The following is a 24,567-nucleotide window of genomic DNA, read 5'->3' as shown; positions in this document are numbered from 1 at the left end:
TAGGCAAAAGACGTCATCACCGGGGTTCGAACCACGGATGCAAAAGAGAGTCTCGATCATCAGCTCGTACAGTGCGCGGAGCCATCGCGCCACCGTATGGACTGAGATATTAGGTGGATTAACTAATACTTACAGCTCCCCGTGCAGTCACGAACTGTAAAAGATCGGCAAAAGACGTCCACACCGGGGTTCGAACAACGGATGCAAAAGATAGTCTCGATCATCAGCTCGTACAGTGCGCGGAGCCATCGCGCCACCGTATGGACTGAGATATTAGGTGGATTAACTAATACTTACAGCTCCCCGTGTAGGCACTTGCTGTAAAAGATCGGCAAAAGACGTCATCACCGGGGTTCGAACCACGGATGCAAAAGAGAGTCTCGATCATCAGCTCGTACAGTGCGCGGAGCCATCGCGCCACCGTATGGACTGAGATATTAGGTGGATTAACTAATACTTACAGCTCCCCGTGTAGGCACTTGCTGTTAAAGATCGGCAAAAGACGTCATCACCGTGGTTCGAACCACGGATGCAAAAGAGAGTCTCGATCATCAGCTCGTACAGTGCGCGGAGCCATCGCGCCACCGTATGGACTGAGATATTAGGTGGATTAACTAATACTTACAGCTCCCCGTGTAGGCACTTGCTGTAAAAGATCGGCAAAAGATGTCATCACCGGGGTTCGAACCACGGATGCAAAAGAGAGTCTCGATCATCAGCTCGTACAGTGCGCGGAGCCATCGCGCCACCGTATGGAATGAGATATTAGGTGGATTAACTAATACTTACAGCTCCCCGTGTAGGCACTTGCTGTAAAAGATCGGCAAAAGATGTCATCACCGGGGTTCGAACCACGGATGCAAAAGAGAGTCTCGATCATCAGCTCGTACAGTGCGCGGAGCCATCGCGCCACCGTATGGACTGAGATATTAGGTGGATTAACTAATACTTACAGCTCCCCGTGTAGGCACGAGCTGTAAAAGATCGGCAAAAGACGTCATCACCCGGGGTTCGAACCACGGATGCAAAAGAGAGTCTCGATCATCAGCTCGTACAGTGCGCGGAGCCATCGCGCCACCGTATGGACTGAGATATTAGGTGGATTAACTAATACTTACAGCTCCCCGTGCAGTCACGAACTGTTAAAGATCGGCAAAAGACGTCATCACCCGGGGTTCGAACCACGGATGCAAAAGAGAGTCTCGATCATCAGCTCGTACAGTGCGCGGAGCCATCGCGCCACCGTATGGACTGAGATATTAGGCGGATTAACTAATACTTACAGCTCCCCGTGCAGGCACGAGCTGTAAAAGATCGGCAAAAGACGTCATCACCGGGGTTCGAACCACGGATGCAAAAGAGAGTCTCGATCATCAGCTCGTACAGTGCGCGGAGCCATCGCGCCACCGTATGGACTGAGATATTAGGCGGATTAACTAATACTTACAGCTCCCCGTGTAGGCACTTGCTTTAAAAGATCGGCAAAAGACGTCATCACCGGGGTTCGAACCACGGATGCAAAAGAGAGTCTCGATAATCAGCTCGTACAGTGCGCGGAGCCATCGCGCCACCGTATGGACTGAGATATTAGGTGGATTAACTAATACTTACAGCTCCCCGTGTAGACACGAGCTGTAAAAGATCGGCAAAAGACGTCATCACCGGGGTTCGAACCACGGATGCAAAAGAGAGTCTCGATCATCAGCTCGTACAGTGCGCGGAGCCATCGCGCCACCGTATGGACTGAGATATTAGGTGGATTAACTAATACTTACAGCTCCCCGTGCAGGCACGAGCTGTAAAAGATCGGCAAAAGACGTCATCACCGGGGTTCGAACCACGGATGCAAAAGAGAGTCTCGATCATCAGCTCGTACAGTGCGCGGAGCCATCGCGCCACCGTATGGACTGAGATATTAGGTGGATTAACTAATACTTACAGCTCCCCGTGTAGGCACTTGCTTTAAAAGATCGGCAAAAGACGTCATCACCGGGGTTCGAACCACGGATGCAAAAGAGAGTCTCGATCATCAGCTCGTACAGTGCGCGGAGCCATCGCGCCACCGTATGGACTGAGATATTAGGTGGATTAACTAATACTTACAGCTCCGCGTGTAGGCACGAGCTGTAAAAGTTCGGCAAAAGACGTCATCACCGGGGTTCGAACCACGGATGCAAAAGAGAGTCTCGATCATCAGCTCGTACAGTGCGCGGAGCCATCGCGCCACCGTATGGACTGAGATATTAGGTGGATTAACTAATACTTACAGCTCCCCGTGTAGGCACGAGCTGTAAAAGATCGGCAAAAGACGTCATCACCGGGGTTCGAACCACGGATGCAAAAGAGAGTCTCGATCATCAGCTCGTACAGTGCGCGGAGCCATCGCGCCACCGTATGGACTGAGATATTAGGTGGATTAACTAATACTTACAGCTCCCCGTGTAGACACGAGCTGTAAAAGATCGGCAAAAGACGTCATCACCGGGGTTCGAACCACGGATGCAAAAGAGAGTCTCGATCATCAGCTCGTACAGTGCGCGGAGCCATCGCGCCACCGTATGGACTGAGATATTAGGTGGATTAACTAATACTTACAGCTCCCCGTGCAGGCACGAGCTGTAAAAGATCGGCAAAAGACGTCATCACCGGGGTTCGAACCACGGATGCAAAAGAGAGTCTCGATCATCAGCTCGTACAGTGCGCGGAGCCATCGCGCCACCGTATGGACTGAGATATTAGGTGGATTAACTAATACTTACAGCTCCCCGTGTAGGCACGAGCTGTAAAAGATCGGCAAAAGACGTCATCACCGGGGTTCGAACCACGGATGCAAAAGAGAGTCTCGATCATCAGCTCGTACAGTGCGCGGAGCCATCGCGCCACCGTATGGACTGAGATATTAGGTGGATTAACTAATACTTACAGCTCCCCGTGTAGGCACGAGCTGTAAAAGATCGGCAAAAGACGTCATCACCCGGGGTTCGAACCACGGATGCAAAAGAGAGTCTCGATCATCAGCTCGTACAGTGCGCGGAGCCATCGCGCCACCGTATGGACTGAGATATTAGGTGGATTAACTAATACTTACAGCTCCCCGTGCAGTCACGAACTGTTAAAGATCGGCAAAAGACGTCATCACCCGGGGTTCGAACCACGGATGCAAAAGAGAGTCTCGATCATCAGCTCGTACAGTGCGCGGAGCCATCGCGCCACCGTATGGACTGAGATATTAGGCGGATTAACTAATACTTACAGCTCCCCGTGCAGGCACGAGCTGTAAAAGATCGGCAAAAGACGTCATCACCGGGGTTCGAACCACGGATGCAAAAGAGAGTCTCGATCATCAGCTCGTACAGTGCGCGGAGCCATCGCGCCACCGTATGGACTGAGATATTAGGCGGATTAACTAATACTTACAGCTCCCCGTGTAGGCACTTGCTTTAAAAGATCGGCAAAAGACGTCATCACCGGGGTTCGAACCACGGATGCAAAAGAGAGTCTCGATAATCAGCTCGTACAGTGCGCGGAGCCATCGCGCCACCGTATGGACTGAGATATTAGGTGGATTAACTAATACTTACAGCTCCGCGTGTAGGCACGAGCTGTAAAAGTTCGGCAAAAGACGTCATCACCGGGGTTCGAACCACGGATGCAAAAGAGAGTCTCGATCATCAGCTCGTACAGTGCGCGGAGCCATCGCGCCACCGTATGGACTGAAATATTAGGTGGATAAACTAATACTTACAGCTCCCCGTGCAGGCACGAGCTGTAAAAGATAGGCAAAAGACGTCATCACCGGGGTTCGAACCACGGATGCAAAAGAGAGTCTCGATCATCAGCTCGTACAGTGCGCGGAGCCATCGCGCCACCGTATGGACTGAGATATTAGGTGGATTAACTAATACTTACAGCTCCCCGTGCAGTCACGAACTGTAAAAGATCGGCAAAAGACGTCCACACCGGGGTTCGAACAACGGATGCAAAAGATAGTCTCGATCATCAGCTCGTACAGTGCGCGGAGCCATCGCGCCACCGTATGGACTGAGATATTAGGTGGATTAACTAATACTTACAGCTCCCCGTGTAGGCACTTGCTGTAAAAGATCGGCAAAAGACGTCATCACCGGGGTTCGAACCACGGATGCAAAAGAGAGTCTCGATCATCAGCTCGTACAGTGCGCGGAGCCATCGCGCCACCGTATGGACTGAGATATTAGGTGGATTAACTAATACTTACAGCTCCCCGTGTAGGCACTTGCTGTAAAAGATCGGCAAAAGACGTCATCACCGTGGTTCGAACCACGGATGCAAAAGAGAGTCTCGATCATCAGCTCGTACAGTGCGCGGAGCCATCGCGCCACCGTATGGACTGAGATATTAGGTGGATTAACTAATACTTACAGCTCCCCGTGTAGGCACTTGCTGTAAAAGATCGGCAAAAGATGTCATCACCGGGGTTCGAACCACGGATGCAAAAGAGAGTCTCGATCATCAGCTCGTACAGTGCGCGGAGCCATCGCGCCACCGTATGGAATGAGATATTAGGTGGATTAACTAATACTTACAGCTCCCCGTGTAGGCACTTGCTGTAAAAGATCGGCAAAAGATGTCATCACCGGGGTTCCAACCACGGATGCAAAAGAGAGTCTCGATCATCAGCTCGTACAGTGCGCGGAGCCATCGCGCCACCGTATGGACTGAGATATTAGGTGGATTAACTAATACTTACAGCTCCCCGTGTAGGCACGAGCTGTAAAAGATCGGCAAAAGACGTCATCACCCGGGGTTCGAACCACGGATGCAAAAGAGAGTCTCGATCATCAGCTCGTACAGTGCGCGGAGCCATCGCGCCACCGTATGGACTGAGATATTAGGTGGATTAACTAATACTTACAGCTCCCCGTGCAGTCACGAACTGTTAAAGATCGGCAAAAGACGTCATCACCCGGGGTTCGAACCACGGATGCAAAAGAGAGTCTCGATCATCAGCTCGTACAGTGCGCGGAGCCATCGCGCCACCGTATGGACTGAGATATTAGGCGGATTAACTAATACTTACAGCTCCCCGTGCAGGCACGAGCTGTAAAAGATCGGCAAAAGACGTCATCACCGGGGTTCGAACCACGGATGCAAAAGAGAGTCTCGATCATCAGCTCGTACAGTGCGCGGAGCCATCGCGCCACCGTATGGACTGAGATATTAGGCGGATTAACTAATACTTACAGCTCCCCGTGTAGGCACTTGCTTTAAAAGATCGGCAAAAGACGTCATCACCGGGGTTCGAACCACGGATGCAAAAGAGAGTCTCGATAATCAGCTCGTACAGTGCGCGGAGCCATCGCGCCACCGTATGGACTGAGATATTAGGTGGATTAACTAATACTTACAGCTCCGCGTGTAGGCACGAGCTGTAAAAGTTCGGCAAAAGACGTCATCACCGGGGTTCGAACCACGGATGCAAAAGAGAGTCTCGATCATCAGCTCGTACAGTGCGCGGAGCCATCGCGCCACCGTATGGACTGAGATATTAGGTGGATAAACTAATACTTAAAGCTCCCCGTGCAGGCACGAGCTGTAAAAGATAGGCAAAAGACGTCATCACCGGGGTTCGAACCACGGATGCAAAAGAGAGTCTCGATCATCAGCTCGTACAGTGCGCGGAGCCATCGCGCCACCGTATGGACTGAGATATTAGGTGGATTAACTAATACTTACAGCTCCCCGTGCAGTCACGAACTGTAAAAGATCGGCAAAAGACGTCCACACCGGGGTTCGAACAACGGATGCAAAAGATAGTCTCGATCATCAGCTCGTACAGTGCGCGGAGCCATCGCGCCACCGTATGGACTGAGATATTAGGTGGATTAACTAATACTTACAGCTCCCCGTGTAGGCACGAGCTGTAAAAGATCGGCAAAAGACGTCATCACCGGGGTTCGAACCACGGATGCAAAAGAGAGTCTCGATCATCAGCTCGTACAGTGCGCGGAGCCATCGCGCCACCGTATGGACTGAGATATTAGGTGGATTAACTAATACTTACAGCTCCCCGTGTAGGCACTTGCTGTAAAAGATCGGCAAAAGACGTCATCACCGGGGTTCGAACCACGGATGCAAAAGAGAGTCTCGATCATCAGCTCGTACAGAGCGCGGAGCCATCGCGCCACCGTATGGACTGAGATATTAGGTGGATTAACTAATACTTACAGCTCCCCGTGTAGGCACTTGCTGTAAAAGATCGGCAAAAGATGTCATCACCGGGGTTCGAACCACGGATGCAAAAGAGAGTCTCGATCATCAGCTCGTACAGTGCGCGGAGCCATCGCGCCACCGTATGGACTGAGATATTAGGTGGATTAACTAATACTTACAGCTCCCCGTGTAGGCACTTGCTGTAAAAGATCGGCAAAAGATGTCATCACCGGGGTTCGAACCACGGATGCAAAAGAGAGTCTCGATCATCAGCTCGTACAGTGCGCGGAGCCATCGCGCCACCGTATGGACTGAGATATTAGGTGGATTAACTAATACTTACAGCTCCCCGTGTAGGCACTTGCTGTAAAAGATCGGCAAAAGATGTCATCACCGGGGTTCGAACCACGGATGCAAAAGAGAGTCTCGATCATCAGCTCGTACAGTGCGCGGAGCCATCGCGCCACCGTATGGACTGAGATATTAGGTGGATTAACTAATACTTACAGCTCCCCGTGTAGGCACTTGCTGTAAAAGATCGGCAAAAGATGTCATCACCGGGGTTCGAACCACCGATGCAAAAGAGAGTCTCGATCATCAGCTCGTACAGTGCGCGGAGCCATCGCGCCACCGTATGGACTGAGATATTAGGTGGATTAACTAATACTTACAGCTCCCCGTGTAGGCACTTGCTTTAAAAGATCGGCAAAAGACGTCATCACCGGGGTTCGAACCACGGATGCAAAAGAGAGTCTCGATCATCAGCTCGTACAGTGCGCGGAGCCATCGCGCCACCGTATGGACTGAGATATTAGGTGGATTAACTAATACTTACAGCTCCCCGTGTAGGCACTTGCTGTAAAAGATCGGCAAAAGATGTCATCACCGGGGTTCGAACCACGGATGCAAAAGAGAGTCTCGATCATCAGCTCGTACAGTGCGCGGAGCCATCGCGCCACCGTATGGACTGAGATATTAGGTGGATTAACTAATACTTACAGCTCCCCGTGTAGGCACGAGCTGTAAAAGATCGGCAAAAGACGTCATCACCGGGGTTCGAACCACGGATGCAAAAGAGAGTCTCGATCATCAGCTCGTACAGTGCGCGGAGCCATCGCGCCACCGTATGGACTGAGATATTAGGTGGATTAACTAATACTTACAGCTCCCCGTGTAGGCACTTGCTGTAAAAGATCGGCAAAAGACGTCATCACCGGGGTTCGAACCACGGATGCAAAAGAGAGTCTCGATCATCAGCTCGTACAGTGCGCGGAGCCATCGCGCCACCGTATGGACTGAGATATTAGGTGGATTAACTAATACTTACAGCTCCCCGTGTAGGCACTTGCTGTAAAAGATCGGCAAAAGATGTCATCACCGGGGTTCGAACCACGGATGCAAAAGAGAGTCTCGATCATCAGCTCGTACAGTGCGCGGAGCCATCGCGCCACCGTATGGACTGAGATATTATGTGGATTAACTAATACTTACAGCTCCCCGTGTAGGCACGAGCTGTAAAAGTTCGGCAAAAGACGTCATCACCGGGGTTCGAACCACCGATGCAAAAGAGAGTCTCGATCATCAGCTCGTACAGTGCGCGGAGCCATCGCGCCACCGTATGGACTGAGATATTAGGTGGATTAACTATGACTTACAGCTCCCCGTGCAGGCACGAGCTGTAAAAGATCGGCAAAAGACGTCATCACCGGGGTTCGAACCACCGATGCAAAAGAGAGTCTCGATCATCAGCTCGTACAGTGCGCGGAGCCATCGCGCCACCGTATGGACTGAGATATTAGGTTGATTAACTTATACTTACAGCTCCCCGCGTAGGCACTTGCTGTAAAAGATCGGCAAAAGACGTCATCACCGGGGTTCGAACCACGGATGCAAAAGAGAGTCTCGATCATCAGCTCGTACAGTGCGCGGAGCCATCGCGCCACCGTATGGACTGAGATATTAGGTGGATTAACTAATACTTACAGCTCCCCGTGTAGGCACTTGCTGTAAAAGATCGGCAAAAGATGTCATCACCGGGGTTCGAACCACGGATGCAAAAGAGAGTCTCGATCATCAGCTCGTACAGTGCGCGGAGCCATCGCGCCACCGTATGGACTGAGATATTAGGCGGATTATCTAATACTTACAGCTTCCCGTGTAGGCACGAGCTGTAAAAGATCGGCAAAAGACGTCATCACCGGGGTTCGAACCACGGATGCAAAAGAGAGTCTCGATCATCAGCTCGTACAGTGCGCGGAGCCATCGCGCCACCGTATGGACTGAGATATTAGGTGGATTAACTCATACTTACAGCTCCCCGTGTAGGCACTTGCTGTAAAAGATCGGCAAAAGACGTCATAACCGGGGTTCGAACCACGGATGCAAAAGAGAGTCTCGATCATCAGCTCGTACAGTGCGCGGAGCCATCGCGCCACCGTATGGACTGAGATATTAGGTGGATTAACTAATACTTACAGCTCCCCGTGTAGGCACGAGCTGTAAAAGATCGGCAAAAGACGTCATCACCGGGGTTCGAACCACGGATGCAAAAGAGAGTCTCGATCATCAGCTCGTACAGTGCGCGGAGCCATCGCGCCACCGTATGGACTGAGATATTAGGTGGATTAACTAATACTTACAGCTCCCCGTGTAGGCACGAGCTGTAAAAGATCGGCAAAAGACGTCATCACCGGGGTTCGAACCACGGATGCAAAAGAGAGTCTCGATCATCAGCTCGTACAGTGCGCGGAGCCATCGCGCCACCGTATGGACTGAGATATTAGGTGGATTAACTAATACTTACAGCTCCCCGTGTAGGCACGAGCTGTAAAAGATCGGCAAAAGACGTCATCACCGGGGTTCGAACCACGGATGCAAAAGAGAGTCTCGATCATCAGCTCGTACAGTGCGCGGAGCCATCGCGCACCGTATGGACTGAGATATTAGGCGGATTATCTAATACTTACAGCTTCCCGTGTAGGCACGAGCTGTAAAAGATCGGCAAAAGACGTCATCACCGGGGTTCGAACCACGGATGCAAAGAGAGTCTCGATCATCAGCTCGTACAGTGCGCGGAGCCATCGCGCCACCGTATGGACTGAGATATTAGGTGGATTAACTAATACTTACAGCTCCCCGTGTAGGCACGAGCTGTGAAAGATCGGCAAAAGACGTCATCACCGGGGTTCGAACCACGGATGCAAAAGAGAGTCTCGATCATCAGCTCGTACAGTGCGCGGAGCCATCGCGCCACCGTATGGACTGAGATATTAGGCGGATTATCTAATACTTACAGCTTCCCGTGTAGGCACGAGCTGTAAAAGATCGGCAAAAGACGTCATCACCGGGGTTCGAACCACGGATGCAAAAGAGAGTCTCGATCATCAGCTCGTACAGTGCGCGGAGCCATCGCGCCACCGTATGGACTGAGATATTAGGTGGATTAACTAATACTTACAGCTCCCCGTGTAGGCACTTGCTGTAAAAGATCGGCAAAAGACGTCATCACCGGGGTTCGAACCACGGATGCAAAAGAGAGTCTCGATCATCAGCTCGTACAGTGCGCGGAGCCATCGCGCCACCGTATGGACTGAGATATTAGGTGGATTAACTAATACTTACAGCTCCCCGTGCAGGCACGAGCTGTAAAAGATCGGCAAAAGACGTCATCACCGGGGTTCGAACCACGGATGCAAAAGAGAGTCTCGATCATCAGCTCGTACAGTGCGCGGAGCCATCGCGCCACCGTATGGACTGAGATATTAGGTTGATTAACTCATACTTACAGCTCCCCGTGTAGGCACGAGCTGTAAAAGTTCGGCAAAAGACGTCATCACCGGGGTTCGAACCACCGATGCAAAAGAGAGTCTCGATCATCAGCTCGTACAGTGCGCGGAGCCATCGCGCCACCGTATGGACTGAGATATTAGGTGGATTAACTAATACTTACAGCTCCCCGTGTAGGCACGAGCTGTAAAAGATCGGCAAAAGACGTCATCACCGGGGTTCGAACCACGGATGCAAAAGAGAGTCTCGATCATCAGCTCGTACAGTGCGCGGAGCCATCGCGCCACCGTATGGACTGAGATATTAGGTGGATTAACTCATACTTACAGCTCCCCGTGTAGGCACTTGCTGTAAAAGATCGGCAAAAGACGTCATAACCGGGGTTCGAACCACGGATGCAAAAGAGAGTCTCGATCATCAGCTCGTACAGTGCGCGGAGCCATCGCGCCACCGTATGGACTGAGATATTAGGTGGATTAACTCATACTTACAGCTCCCCGTGTAGGCACTTGCTGTAAAAGGTCGGCAAAAGACGTCATCACCGGGGTTCGAACCACGGATGCAAAAGAGAGTCTCGATCATCAGCTCGTACAGTGCGCGGAGCCATCGCGCACCGTATGGACTGAGATGTTAGGTGGATTAACTAATACTTACAGCTCCCCGTGCAGGCACGAGCTGTAAAAGATCGGCAAAAGACGTCATCAACGGGGTTCGAACCACGGATGCAAAAGAGAGTCTCGATCATCAGCTCGTACAGTGCGCGGAGCCATCGCGCCACCGTATGGACTGAGATATTAGGTGGATTAACTAATACTTACAGCTCCCCGTGCAGGCACGAGCTGTAAAAGATCGGCAAAAGACGTCATCACCGGGGTTCGAACCACGGATGCAAAAGAGAGTCTCGATCATCAGCTCGTACAGTGCGCGGAGCCATCGCGCCACCGTATGGACTGAGATATTAGGTGGATTAACTAATACTTACAGCTCCCCGTGCAGGCACGAGCTGTAAAAGATCGGCAAAAGACGTCATCACCGGGGTTCGAACCACGGATGCAAAAGAGAGTCTCGATCATCAGCTCGTACAGTGCGCGGAGCCATCGCGCCACCGTATGGACTGAGATATTAGGTTGATTAACTCATACTTACAGCTCCCCGTGTAGGCACGAGCTGTAAAAGTTCGGCAAAAGACGTCATCACCGGGGTTCGAACCACCGATGCAAAAGAGAGTCTCGATCATCAGCTCGTACAGTGCGCGGAGCCATCGCGCCACCGTATGGACTGAGATATTAGGTGGATTAACTAATACTTACAGCTCCCCGTGTAGGCACGAGCTGTAAAAGATCGGCAAAAGACGTCATCACCGGGGTTCGAACCACGGATGCAAAAGAGAGTCTCGATCATCAGCTCGTACAGTGCGCGGAGCCATCGCGCCACCGTATGGACTGAGATATTAGGTGGATTAACTCATACTTACAGCTCCCCGTGTAGGCACTTGCTGTAAAAGATCGGCAAAAGACGTCATAACCGGGGTTCGAACCACGGATGCAAAAGAGAGTCTCGATCATCAGCTCGTACAGTGCGCGGAGCCATCGCGCCACCGTATGGACTGAGATATTAGGTGGATTAACTCATACTTACAGCTCCCCGTGTAGGCACTTGCTGTAAAAGGTCGGCAAAAGACGTCATCACCGGGGTTCGAACCACGGATGCAAAAGAGAGTCTCGATCATCAGCTCGTACAGTGCGCGGAGCCATCGCGCACCGTATGGACTGAGATGTTAGGTGGATTAACTAATACTTACAGCTCCCCGTGCAGGCACGAGCTGTAAAAGATCGGCAAAAGACGTCATCAACGGGGTTCGAACCACGGATGCAAAAGAGAGTCTCGATCATCAGCTCGTACAGTGCGCGGAGCCATCGCGCCACCGTATGGACTGAGATATTAGGTGGATTAACTAATACTTACAGCTCCCCGTGTAGGCACGAGCTGTAAAAGATCGGCAAAAGACGTCATCACCGGGGTTCGAACCACGGATGCAAAAGAGAGTCTCGATCATCAGCTCGTAAAGTGCGCGGAGCCATCGCGCCACCGTATGGACTGAGATATTAGGCGGATTAACTAATACTTACAGCTCCCCGTGTAGGCACGAGCTGTAAAAGATCGGCAAAAGACGTCATCACCGGGGTTCGAACCACGGATGCAAAAGAGAGTCTCGATCATCAGCTCGTACAGTGCGCGGAGCCATCGCGCACCGTATGGACTGAGATATTAGGCGGATTATCTAATACTTACAGCTTCCCGTGTAGGCACGAGCTGTAAAAGATCGGCAAAAGACGTCATCACCGGGGTTCGAACCACGGATGCAAAAGAGAGTCTCGATCATCAGCTCGTACAGTGCGCGGAGCCATCGCGCCACCGTATGGACTGAGATATTAGGTTGATTAACTAATACTTACAGCTCCCCGTGCAGTCACGAACTGTAAAAGTTCGGCAAAAGACGTCATCACCGGGGTTCGAACCAGGGATGCAAAAGAGAGTCTCGATCATCAGCTCGTACAGTGCGCGGAGCCATCGCGCCACCGTATGGACTGAGATATTAGGTGGATTAACTAATACTTACAGCTCCCCGTGTAGGCACGAGCTGTAAAAGATCGGCAAAAGACGTCATCACCGGGGTTCGAACCACGGATGCAAAAGAGAGTCTCGATCATCAGCTCGTACAGTGCGCGGAGCCATCGCGCCACCGTATGGACTGAGATATTAGGTGGATTAACTAATACTTACAGCTCCCCGTGTAGGCACGAGCTGTAAAAGTTCGGCAAAAGACGTCATCACCGGGGTTCGAACCACCGATGCAAAAGAGAGTCTCGATCATCAGCTCGTACAGTGCGCGGAGCCATCGCGCCACTGTATGGACTGAGATATTAGGTGGATTAACTAATACTTACAGCTCCCCGTGCAGGCACGAGCTGTAAAAGATCGGCAAAAGACGTCATCACCGGGGTTCGAACCACGGATGCAAAAGAGAGTCTCGATCATCAGCTCGTACAGTGCGCGGAGCCATCGCGCCACCGTATGGACTGAGATATTAGGTGGATTAACTCATACTTACAGCTCCCCGTGTAGGCACTTGCTGTAAAAGATCGGCAAAAGACGTCATAACCGGGGTTCGAACCACGTATGCAAAAGAGAGTCTCGATCATCAGCTCGTACAGTGCGCGGAACCATCGCGCCACCGTATGGACTGAGATATTAGGTGGATTAACTAATACTTACAGCTCCCCGTGTAGGCACGAGCTGTAAAAGATCGGCAAAAGACGTCATCACCGGGGTTCGAACCACGGATGCAAAAGAGAGTCTCGATCATCAGCTCGTACAGTGCGCGGAGCCATCGCGCCACCGTATGGACAGAGATATTAGGTGGATTAACTAATACTTACAGCTCCCCGTGTAGGCACGAGCTGTAAAAGATCGGCAAAAGACGTCATCACCGGGGTTCGAACCACGGATGCAAAAGAGAGTCTCGATCATCAGCTCGTACAGTGCGCGGAGCCATCGCGCCACCGTATGGACTGAGATATTAGGTGGATTAACTAATACTTACAGCTCCCCGTGCAGTCACGAACTGTAAAAGATCGGCAAAAGACGTCATCACCCGGGGTTCGAACCACGGATGCAAAAGAGAGTCTCGATCATCAGCTCGTACAGTGCGCGGAGCCATCGCGCCACCGTATGGACTGAGATATTAGGTGGATTAACTAATACTTACAGCTCCCCGTGTAGGCACGAGCTGTAAAAGATCGGCAAAAGACGTCATCACCGGGGTTCGAACCACGGATGCAAAAGAGAGTCTCGATCATCAGCTCGTACAGTGCGCGGAGCCATCGCGCCACCGTATGGACAGAGATATTAGGCGGATTATCTAATACTTACAGCTCCCCGTGTAGGCACGAGCTGTAAAAGTTCGGCAAAAGACGTCATCACCGGGGTTCGAACCACGGATGCAAAAGAGAGTCTCGATCATCAGCTCGTACAGTGCGCGGAGCCATCGCGCCACCGTATGGACTGAGATATTAGGCGGATTAACTAATACTTACAGCTCCCCGTGTAGGCACGAGCTGTAAAAGTTCGGCAAAAGACGTCATCACCGGGGTTCGAACCACGGATGCAAAAGAGAGTCTCGATCATCAGCTCGTACAGTGCGCGGAGCCATCGCGCCACCGTATGGACTGAGATATTAGGCGGATTAACTAATACTTACAGCTCCCCGTGTAGGCACGAGCTGTAAAAGATAGGCAAAAGACGTCATCACCGGGGTTCGAACCACGGATGCAAAAGAGAGTCTCGATCATCAGCTCGTACAGTGCGCGGAGCCATCGCGCCACCGTATGGACTGAGATATTAGGCGGATTATCTAATACTTACAGCTCCCCGTGTAGGCACGAGCTGTAAAAGTTCGGCAAAAGACGTCATCACCGGGGTTCGAACCACGGATGCAAAAGAGAGTCTCGATCATCAGCTCGTACAGTGCGCGGAGCCATCGCGCCACCGTATGGACTGAGATATTAGGCGGATTAACTAATACTTACAGCTCCCCGTGTAGGCACGAGCTGTAAAAGTTCGGCAAAAGACGTCATCACCGGGGTTCGAACCACGGATGCAAAAGAGAGTCTCGATCATCAGCTCGTACAGTGCGCGGAGCCATCGCGCCACCGTATGGACTGAGATATTAGGCGGATTATCTAATACTTACAGCTCCCCGTGTAGGCACGAGCTGTAAAAGTTCGGCAAAAGACGTCATCACCGGGGTTCGAACCACGGATGCAAAAGAGAGTCTCGATCATCAGCTCGTACAGTGCGCGGAGCCATCGCGTCACCGTATGGACTGAGATATTAGGCGGATTAACTAATACTTACAGCTCCCCGTGTAGGCACGAGCTGTAAAAGTTCGGCAAAAGACGTCATCACCGGGGTTCGAACCACGGATGCAAAAGAGAGTCTCGATCATCAGCTCGTACAGTGCGCGGAGCCATCGCGCCACCGTATGGACTGAGATATTAGGCGGATTATCTAATACTTACAGCTCCCCGTGTAGGCACGAGCTGTAAAAGTTCGGCAAAAGACGTCATCACCGGGGTTCGAACCACGGATGCAAAAGAGAGTCTCGATCATCAGCTCGTACAGTGCGCGGAGCCATCGCGCCACCGTATGGACTGAGATATTAGGCGGATTATCTAATACTTACAGCTCCCCGTGTAGGCACGAGCTGTAAAAGTTCGGCAAAAGACGTCATAACCGGGGTTCGAACCACGGATGCAAAAGAGAGTCTCGATCATCAGCTCGTACAGTGCGCGGAGCCATCGCGCCACCGTATGGACTGAGATATTAGCGGATTATCTAATACTTACAGCTCCCCGTGTAGGCACGAGCTGTAAAAGTTCGGCAAAAGACGTCATCACCGGGGTTCGAACCACGGATGCAAAAGAGAGTCTCGATCATCAGCTCGTACAGTGCGCGGAGCCATCGCGCCACCGTATGGACTGAGATATTAGGTGGATTAACTAATACTTACAGCTCCCCGTGTAGGCACGAGCTATAAAAGTTCGGCAAAAGACGTCATCACCGGGGTTCGAACCACGGATGCAAAAGAGAGTCTCGATCATCAGCTCGTACAGTACGCGGAGCCATCGCGCCACCGTATGGACTGAGATATTAGGCGGATTAACTAATACTTACAGCTCCCCGTGTAGGCACGAGCTGTAAAAGTTCGGCAAAAGACGTCATCACCGGGGTTCGAACCACGTATGCAAAAGAGAGTCTCGATCATCAGCTCGTACAGTGCGCGGAGCCATCGCGTCACCGTATGGACTGAGATATTAGGCGGATTAACTAATACTTACAGCTCCCCGTGTAGGCACGAGCTGTAAAAGTTCGGCAAAAGACGTCATCATCGGGGTTCGAACCACGGATGCAAAAGAGAGTCTCGATCATCAGCTCGTACAGTGCGCCAAGCCATCGCGCCACCATATGGACTTAGATATTAGGCGGATTAACTAATACTTACAGCTCCCCGTGTAGGCACGAGCTGTAAAAGTTCGGCAAAAGACGTCATCACCGGGGTTCGAACCACGGATGCAAAAGAGAGTCTCGATCATCAGCTCGTACAGTGCGCGGAGCCATCGCGTCACCGTATGGACTTAGATATTAGGCGGATTAACTAATACTTACAGCTCCCCGTGTAGGCACGAGCTGTAAAAGTTCGGCAAAAGACGTCATCACCGGGGTTCGAACCACGAATGCAAAAGAGAGTCTCGATCATCAGCTCGCACAATGCGCCAAGCCATCGCGCCACCGTATGGACTGCGATATTAGGCGGATTAACTAATACTTACAGCTCCCCGTGTAGGCACTTGCTTTAAAAGATCGGCAAAAGACGTCATCACCGGGGTTCTAACCACGGATGCAAAAGAGAGTCTCGATCATCAGCTCGCACAGTGCGCGGAGCCATCGCGCCACCGTATGGACTGATATATTAGGTTGATTAACTAATACTTACAGCTCCCCGTGTAGGCACTTGCTTTAAAAGATCGGCAAAAGACGTCATCAACGGGATTCGAACCACGGATGCAAAAGAGAGTCTCGATCATCAGCTCGTACAGTGCGCCAAGCCATCGCACCACCGTATGGACTTAGATATTAGGTTGATTAACTAATACTTACAGCTCCCCGTGTAGGCACTTGCTGTAAAAGATCGGCAAAAGACGTCATCACCGGGGTTCGAACCACGGATGCAAAAGAGAGTCTTGATCATTAGCTCGTACAGTGCGCGGAGCCATCGCGCCACCGTATGGACTGAGATATTAGGTTGATTAACTTATACTTACAGCTCCCCGTGCAGGCACGAGCTGTAAAAGATCGGCAAAAGACGTCACCGGGGTCCGAACCACGGATCCAAAAGAGAGTCTCGATCATCAGCTCGTACAGTGCGCCAAGCCATTTTTTTTTCTTTTATTGGGAGATGAGCCCACTGGCTCACCCACGGACAACATTATTTACAATGGTATTATTTACATAATTAAAACTTTGATTTGATTTGATTTATTTTGTTTTTTCACGTGCAAATATACAAGGTGAAAGATAGTCTTCTATAAAGCATACAATAGCTTAACAATGTAGAAGACTCCCTGAAGAAAGAAAAGAGAAGAAAAAATTAAAGATCAAATTAAACGTTTCGACAATAAATCAATTATATGATAGTTTAATTAATATGATGCAATTATTTCTTTAATATAACATTTTCTAAATGTCCTACACGATAATTTATTGTTAATAATGTCAGTAATAGAATTCCAGGTTTTTATTGCTCGATTTCTGAGGCTTAACATTCCTGTTGAGGTATTCGTGTTGTGATATAATGCGCATGATTTGCATGTCTTGTGTTGTGGTGATGTATATCCGAATTACTGATTAAATAATTATGAAATGCATTAGGTAGGAGTCCATTCCAAGCCTTATAAGTGAAGGTGGCAAGATTTACACGTATTATGTCATTAATTTTCAATACATTCAGATCCTTGAATAGAAGGTTGGTGTGATCACGTGGTGCAGCATGTGATATGTGGCGGACAGCTTTCTTTTGTAATATAATAAGTGGCTTAACATTAGTATCACGTGTACCAGACCAAATTATCGAGCAATAAGAAAAATGTGGGACCACTAAAGTTTGATAAAGGGTCTTTAATATGTGTTGTGCAGGTAGTGTTTCAATTTCGTACTTAAGTATGATTTGTTTTAACTAGAACATTAAATAATAATTACCTTAACATTTACTCATGTTTAAGTTAAGAGAAAACTAAATTACTAAACACCACAGACACAAGAAAATATATACAAAGACAACAATGTCTAAAGCAAAGTCAAAAGACCAGACCCTGATTACGTCAACACGTACTGTATACAAGTTAACCCCTATCCAGATGGTAAGTATAGCTGTTCGATTCTTTCTTTGAGAGCACAATATCGTTCTGTGTAAATTCATTCATTTCATTTATTTGTTTTTTCACATAAATATTACAATGTGAATGGAAGTCTTCTGAAAAGCCTATGCTGGCTTAACAAAACAGAAGACTCCCATGAAGAAAAGATAGAAAATAGTGAAAATAATGTTAATAACAATACGTAAACGCTTCAATATGTGAATATGCTGCTATGCGACTATGCAGCTAAATCATAATTAATAAGACATAATAATTTCTTTAGTAAGACATTTACTAAATATGGAGCTTGTTTTCTTAGTTTTTAAAGTTATTGACAGTGAATTCCAAATTTTGGTTGCACGGTTTTTGAGGCTTAACATACCAGTGCGTGTTTTATATGATTTATAATGTGCGTTGCTAGCCGTTCTGGTATTATAATTATGGAAATCTGTGTTGCTGTTTATAAAATTTCGAAAACTGATTGGCAATGATCCATTCCAAGCCTTGTATGTAAATGTTGCAATATTAACTTTTATAATGTCATCTAATTTCAATAAATTGAGTTTCTTAAAGAGGGGGCTTGTATGTTCACGCGGTGCTGCGTGAGATATATGACGTATTGCACTCTTTTGAAGTATTTTAAGGTGACTTAAATGAGAAACACTTGTACCAGACCAGATAATCAAGCAGTAATACAGATGTGGTGCTATTAAAGTTTGATAAAGCATTCTGAGTATATTCTGGGGGAGGAAATGTTTTAGCTTTGCTAAAATTCCTGCACCTCTTGCAACGCTGGTGCAAACTTTTGTAATATGGTCACTCCATGTAAGTTTACTATCAATATTAACCCCTAGAAATTTAGTAGTTGATACTTGTTTAATTACTTTACCGTCCATTATTATGTCATTATTCCAGTTAAGCGTTCTTCTTCCATTAAATACTATATAGTTAGTTTTGTCTGCATTAAGTGATAACTTATTAGCAGCAAACCAGTAAGTAAATTTAGTTAATTCAGTAGAGACAGTATCATGAATTCTATGTACGTTTTCGAACTCGAAGAAAATATTGGTATCATCAGCAAACAAAATAGTCTTGGCAATTTTTGACACCTGGCAAATGTCATTGACATAAATTATGAACAACAGTGGTCCTAATATTGAGCCCTGTGGAACACCACAACGGGTTACAGCGTGTTCGGATTTAGAGTTTTTATATGAAGTATACTGATGTCTATTGGATAAATAGCTGCTCAACCAGTCAAGGGTTGTTCCCCTTACACCATACAAAGATAATTTACTTAGCAAAATGGTATGGTCAATAGTATCAAATGCCTTGGAGAGATCGAGGAACACTCCAATACATATTTTGGTATTATCAAGACTTGTACATATTTTTTCAATAGCATTTGCCAAAGCAAGTTCTGTAGAATGCTTTGGGCGGAAGCCATATTGATCATTGCACAGGATATTAAACTTGGTTAGAAACTTAAAGATACGATTGTACATAAGCCTTTCAATAATTTTTGAAAAACATGATAATAAAGAAATAGGACGGTAATTTTCATATACATCTTGGTCACCTTTTTTAAAAATTGGTATAACCTTAGCAATCTTTAGTTTATCTGGAAATGTACCAGAAGTAAAAGATAAATTACAAATATAAGTCAATGGTTTGGCGATAAAGTGAATAACATTTCTTATTATATCAGGTTTAAAATCGTCATATCCCGCTGCTTTTTTTGGTTTCAGGCTGGAAATAGCAACTATTGAAAGTTCTTCCTCACTGACAGGATTAATGAACATAGCATGACTGTTTCTGTTATTATTATGAATAAGATATTCTGTACTACCTTTATTTGTAATATTTCTTGCAAGTGAGGGTCCAATGTTTACAAAATATTTGTTAAAGTAGCTGGCAATGTCATTCTCGTTGCTGATTTCTTGATCACCAGTTTTAAAAGCAGCAGGATATCCACCTTTTTTTCGGTTGGTGTTTAGAACTTCGTTAATTGTATTCCAAGTTACACTTATATTATTTCTATTATTTTTGAATTTATCATAGAAATACAATCTTTTAGAAAATCTAATAATATGGTTAAGCTTATTGCGATAATGCTTATACGTAGCCTTGTTAACATCAGTAGGTGCTGTTAAATAACTTTTAAAGAGCTTGTTCTTTATTTTGATAGATTTCAACATTCCAGTTGTAATCCATGGATGTTTCTTTTTACGTCGTTTCCTTTTGCTTACATAACAAATTGGAAAACAATTATTATAGGTATAATTAAAGGATTCAAAGAAAGTGTTGTAAGCAGCATTAACATCAGTTTGGCTTAAAACATCGTTCCAGTTTTTGTTTTCAATTTCATAGTTAAAACGCCTGATGTTACCTGGTTTATAATTTCGCCTGTACATGAAGTTCATTGGTCTGTTATTCTTGGTAGGAATCAAAAGGAATATTGGAAAATGATCACTTATATCGGTTACAAGAATTCCTGGTATGGTTGTGGATTCGACATTTGTTACAATATTATCAAGTATAGTTGCTGAGGTTGCAGTGATACGAGTGGGTTTAGTAATTGTGGGATTGAATCCGGTAGAGTACAATATGTTAAGAAAACCTGTTGATTTGTTTACATCAGATAAATCAATATTAAAATCTCCCATTATATATGAATCATAATTGTGATGACTTATTATATTAGAAATATGTTGTACATTGAAATTGAAATCGTCAATTGAACCGCTGGGTGGTCTATAAATACAACCAATAATCATTTTCTTCTTAGTATGCGTTTCAGTTACTTCTATAAATATAGATTCAATACTCTCATTAAAAATGGAGAGATCTAGCCGCTCCTTAAAACATATATTATTATTAACAAACAAGCAGACCCCGCCACCCCTTCTCTCGTCACGGTGATTTTCTACTAGAGTATAGTTATTTAAATGAGTAAGGGGGGAACTACGATTATTGAACCACGTTTCTGTGAAACCAATAATGGAAAAGTCGTTACTTAATAAAGAGATAAAAGTTGTTATGTCGTTGAAATTTTTGATAAGACTACGGCTATTATGATGGAATATCGTGAAACCGGTTTTGTTTGCTAGACATAACTTGTTAAAAGAATCAATATCAAAGTATTTACATGGAGTATGTACCAGATGGTTGACATCTGGATTACTCCGTTCAATGTTTATGTTATCAGCGGGTAATGCCATGGCAATTTGAAGTTAAACAAAGAGTTTGGAGCTCTGTGAGCTGTTTTCTTTACTGACGAGCTATGCGAGTACCCTGTCGAACGGCAAGCAAGCATTTTAGTTCTGGTTTTAACACTCTCCCACCAATCACCTAATGCATTAAAATCAGTATTCGGAGTAGACCATAGCTTAAAGTAAGCCCGTAATTCTTCCATATTGTCCTGGACAGGTCTATGGTCAGAATAAGGGATCGGCGACGTAGTCGCTTTGTTAACAACACATTCTTTCGGGGAATAGATCCGATCAATTCTAGGACGTTGGCCTTTGCTGACACGAAGCCAATTGTGACCAGGGGTGGTGGGATGAACATCCCTACAACAATCAATAAGATTATAATTGGCGTTAAATACCCGTAAAGTACTGTTATGGGAAGAACAACAATGGCGCCTGAAAAACTTAGGATCAGCCCTACATGACATATACAGCACATATACAGCCCTACAACAATCAGTAAGATTATAAGTGATGTTGAAGACCCATAAAGCGCTGTTATAGAAAGCACAGCCTTGATGTTTAAAAACACCAGGTTGAGTACTAAATGGATTATACAGCACTACATAAAATATACACGACATGTACAGTATGATATTAAATTTAAAAATCTTGGTCCGTTGTGGAATCTGTGAACATTTCTGGTTGTCCCGTAGTCTATTTACGTTGAGTGAAGCAAAAGTAGTCGTTGTTAATGAGGTACGCTAAAACTGAACAAGATGAGTGCAAATCTTTGATTTGTTCAGGCATTCTTTAAAAAATACCCGTCGAAAAATTCTGTCTCCTTTTGACTCACAAATTGTGGGTGCTCGTCAGCCATGTGCGTGATCCAATCCCGGGGGGTCTCACACGTGAACTTACATGACTTTAAGGCACAGGGATACTTTGCAGGTTTCAGCTTAGGGTGGGTTTTGGACGCGTGTTCTATCAATAAATCATACCTGGAAAATTTTTCCTGGCACCCCTTCGCATAACACGAGTGCCATGGCTCATCCTCTAAGAAAATTTGAGTCATCTTTACACTGTCGCATGGGTCCTCGGCGGGGAAGCGAAGGCTTGACCTTGATCTCTCCAATCTCTTGACTGACTCAGGTTGAGAAGCACTTTTTCTCTTTGTTCTTGAGCTGGGACGGGAAGAGTTAGCTTCAACACTGTCCTCTTGTGACGATATTCTCGGTGGTGGTTGACATTCCATTCTTCCACTGTTGGATTCTTCGAGGGGTTCAGCTTGGGGGGTGGTCCAATTACTTGAGGCTGATGACATAGATTCTATTACCTCTGCGTTCTCGAACAGATTCGTCTGACTTTCTGTGATGGGTAGACTCTCTTCTGTGTTTTGTGGGTCCTGGGTCATACCATCATCATCGTCCATATTAACATTGGTGTCGAGGGGTTCAGCTTGGGGGGTGGCCCAATAACTTGAGGCTGATGACATAGATTCTGTTACGTCGGCATTGGTGTCACCATCAGATCCTTTTGCCGTTATCTCATCATAAATATATTAAAATATATTAAAAAACCGTGCGATATTGTTTTTGTGATGGTACCCATCAAAAAGTTAGCGAATTTTCTTCTTGAGTACATTGTGAAAAACTTTTTCAATATTACAAAGTGTCACAACTTCCGTGGGATAAAACAAAATGGCACCTTCTAGCGCCCCTCTGTTGCGACCCCGGGTTTTTCCTTTGGCCTTCAAAGCCGATAAAAATAAAATTATAGATATATTCAGGGAAGTAAACTCAAAGGACCAAAAGACTACTGAGATGTTTCTGAAAGTTAACAAAAACGATATATTTACAATGATACGATCTCTACTGATTTGTACAAGGATTATTGGTACTAGAAATTTGGAATATTACAGACAGATTTAACAATATTATACGGCCGTTAATTTTTTAAAAGATTACTTAACTTATCTTACGCGGCGCGTGCCGGCTCTCGGTTCCTTTCGTAGCTGTTCTGACCTCCTTGCGTCACCAACAACGATGTCGGGATTCTCCCTCGTAGGCTGGTATCCCGTGACTTGGTCAGGAGCAAAACCGTTCCTCGCTGGTCCAATTCGACTCAACGTTTGTATCCCAAGGATGGCTTCCTCCTGGGTGAACTCCGAAAAACTCTGCCGAAGTAACGCCTGTCCCGGTTAAACGACGCACCAATCTTATAAACAAACAGTCCACCGGTTCCTCCGTCCGTCCCCTCGATTATTAATCTTTTATCTCAGATGAATTTCTTTCACAATAGAAAACTAAACTCCTCATCACCGAAAATATCTCTTCTTATAGATAGCCGGGTTTAATCTCCCGAAAGTTCTTTTCCAGGAATCCTGACGGAATAACATCGAGAATCCTCCATGTCTCGAAGATACGACTGATAGTGCACCGTTCATTGGTCGACGATATCCGGTCACCTGCTAAAAATTACTTCCCGTATGTTCTGGAAATTTGTACTCGCTAATACTGAATAGCGCCATCATTCTGGTCGCTTCTAGAAAGATTACACACGGTTATCAGTCACGACGAGTGACCTACTTATCACCCTGACCAGCATATACTGAATACACGTACAATGAATAAAGTCGTTCGTGACACAAAGATAGTTATTATTGAGGCGAGATATTCTGCAATTCCAAATTGTACACTTATATATTGAAGATGAAGTCACACAAAATTCCTACAATACAGTTTTATAACGGCCAAGACCAAGAAGGGACAACCCCTTCCATTCATCAAAATTAACTACCGGATGTAAAGTATTCAACTTATTAACCAAAAAGTGCCATAAATTTTCGACTTCAGAACACTCAATAAAAAGATGAATAGTACTTTCGTGCGTGGTTTTGCAAAAGGTGCAGTAAGGATAATCGGTTAATCCAAACTTGTACAATTTGACGTTAGTGTAAAGAATATTATGTAATACTTTGAAGTCGATATCGGCGTCAAAGAAACACTTTGGAGAACAATATATGTTACTCCATCTATTAGAAAAATCAAGACTGGGAAAATGCTGCTTCCAGTATTCTTCGCCCTTGGGCGATGTGTTAAGATTGTCACGCAAAAGGCGTGAAGCTGTTCTGCACGAAACTGAGGAGGCATCTATAATGTTTTTGCCATTTTGAAATTTTGCAGTAGGAATATAGTCAATTTGCGTAGATACAATTGCATCAGAAGAAAATATATCACCTAACCAGTCAGAGGGGAAGGCGTGGAGAATGACATCGATATAATTCTGAACATCGGTTACTGTAAGGGGATTATCAGGATTAGCAAGCTCAATGCACTCATGCACGGCCTTGGCTGGCAGAGAAGTTGTTATAATCTCATACATCAGAACACTTACAGAAACGATACCACCTTTAATGAAGT

General features: G+C 46.7%; 1 protein-coding gene across 1 annotated transcript in view; it reads left to right on the top strand.

The window, feature by feature from the left end:
• LOC139970555 (phytanoyl-CoA dioxygenase, peroxisomal-like) overlaps positions 1–21,570 on the top strand; it is a 47,396-nt gene extending 25,826 nt beyond the window's left edge. The window contains exon 8 of the mRNA XM_071976340.1: positions 21,384–21,570. Within this exon, the coding sequence (XP_071832441.1) occupies positions 21,384–21,570 (187 nt within the window). The remainder of the gene's footprint in view (positions 1–21,383) is intronic.
• The last annotated feature ends 2,997 nt before the right edge of the window (positions 21,571–24,567 follow it).

The sequence above is a fragment of the Apostichopus japonicus genome, chromosome 8 (assembly GCF_037975245.1).
Source record: "Apostichopus japonicus isolate 1M-3 chromosome 8, ASM3797524v1, whole genome shotgun sequence".
Taxonomy (NCBI): Eukaryota; Metazoa; Echinodermata; class Holothuroidea; order Aspidochirotida; family Stichopodidae; genus Apostichopus; species Apostichopus japonicus.
Note: the sequence above shows the minus strand (reverse complement) of the source record. Positions and strands in the feature narration are given on the sequence as shown.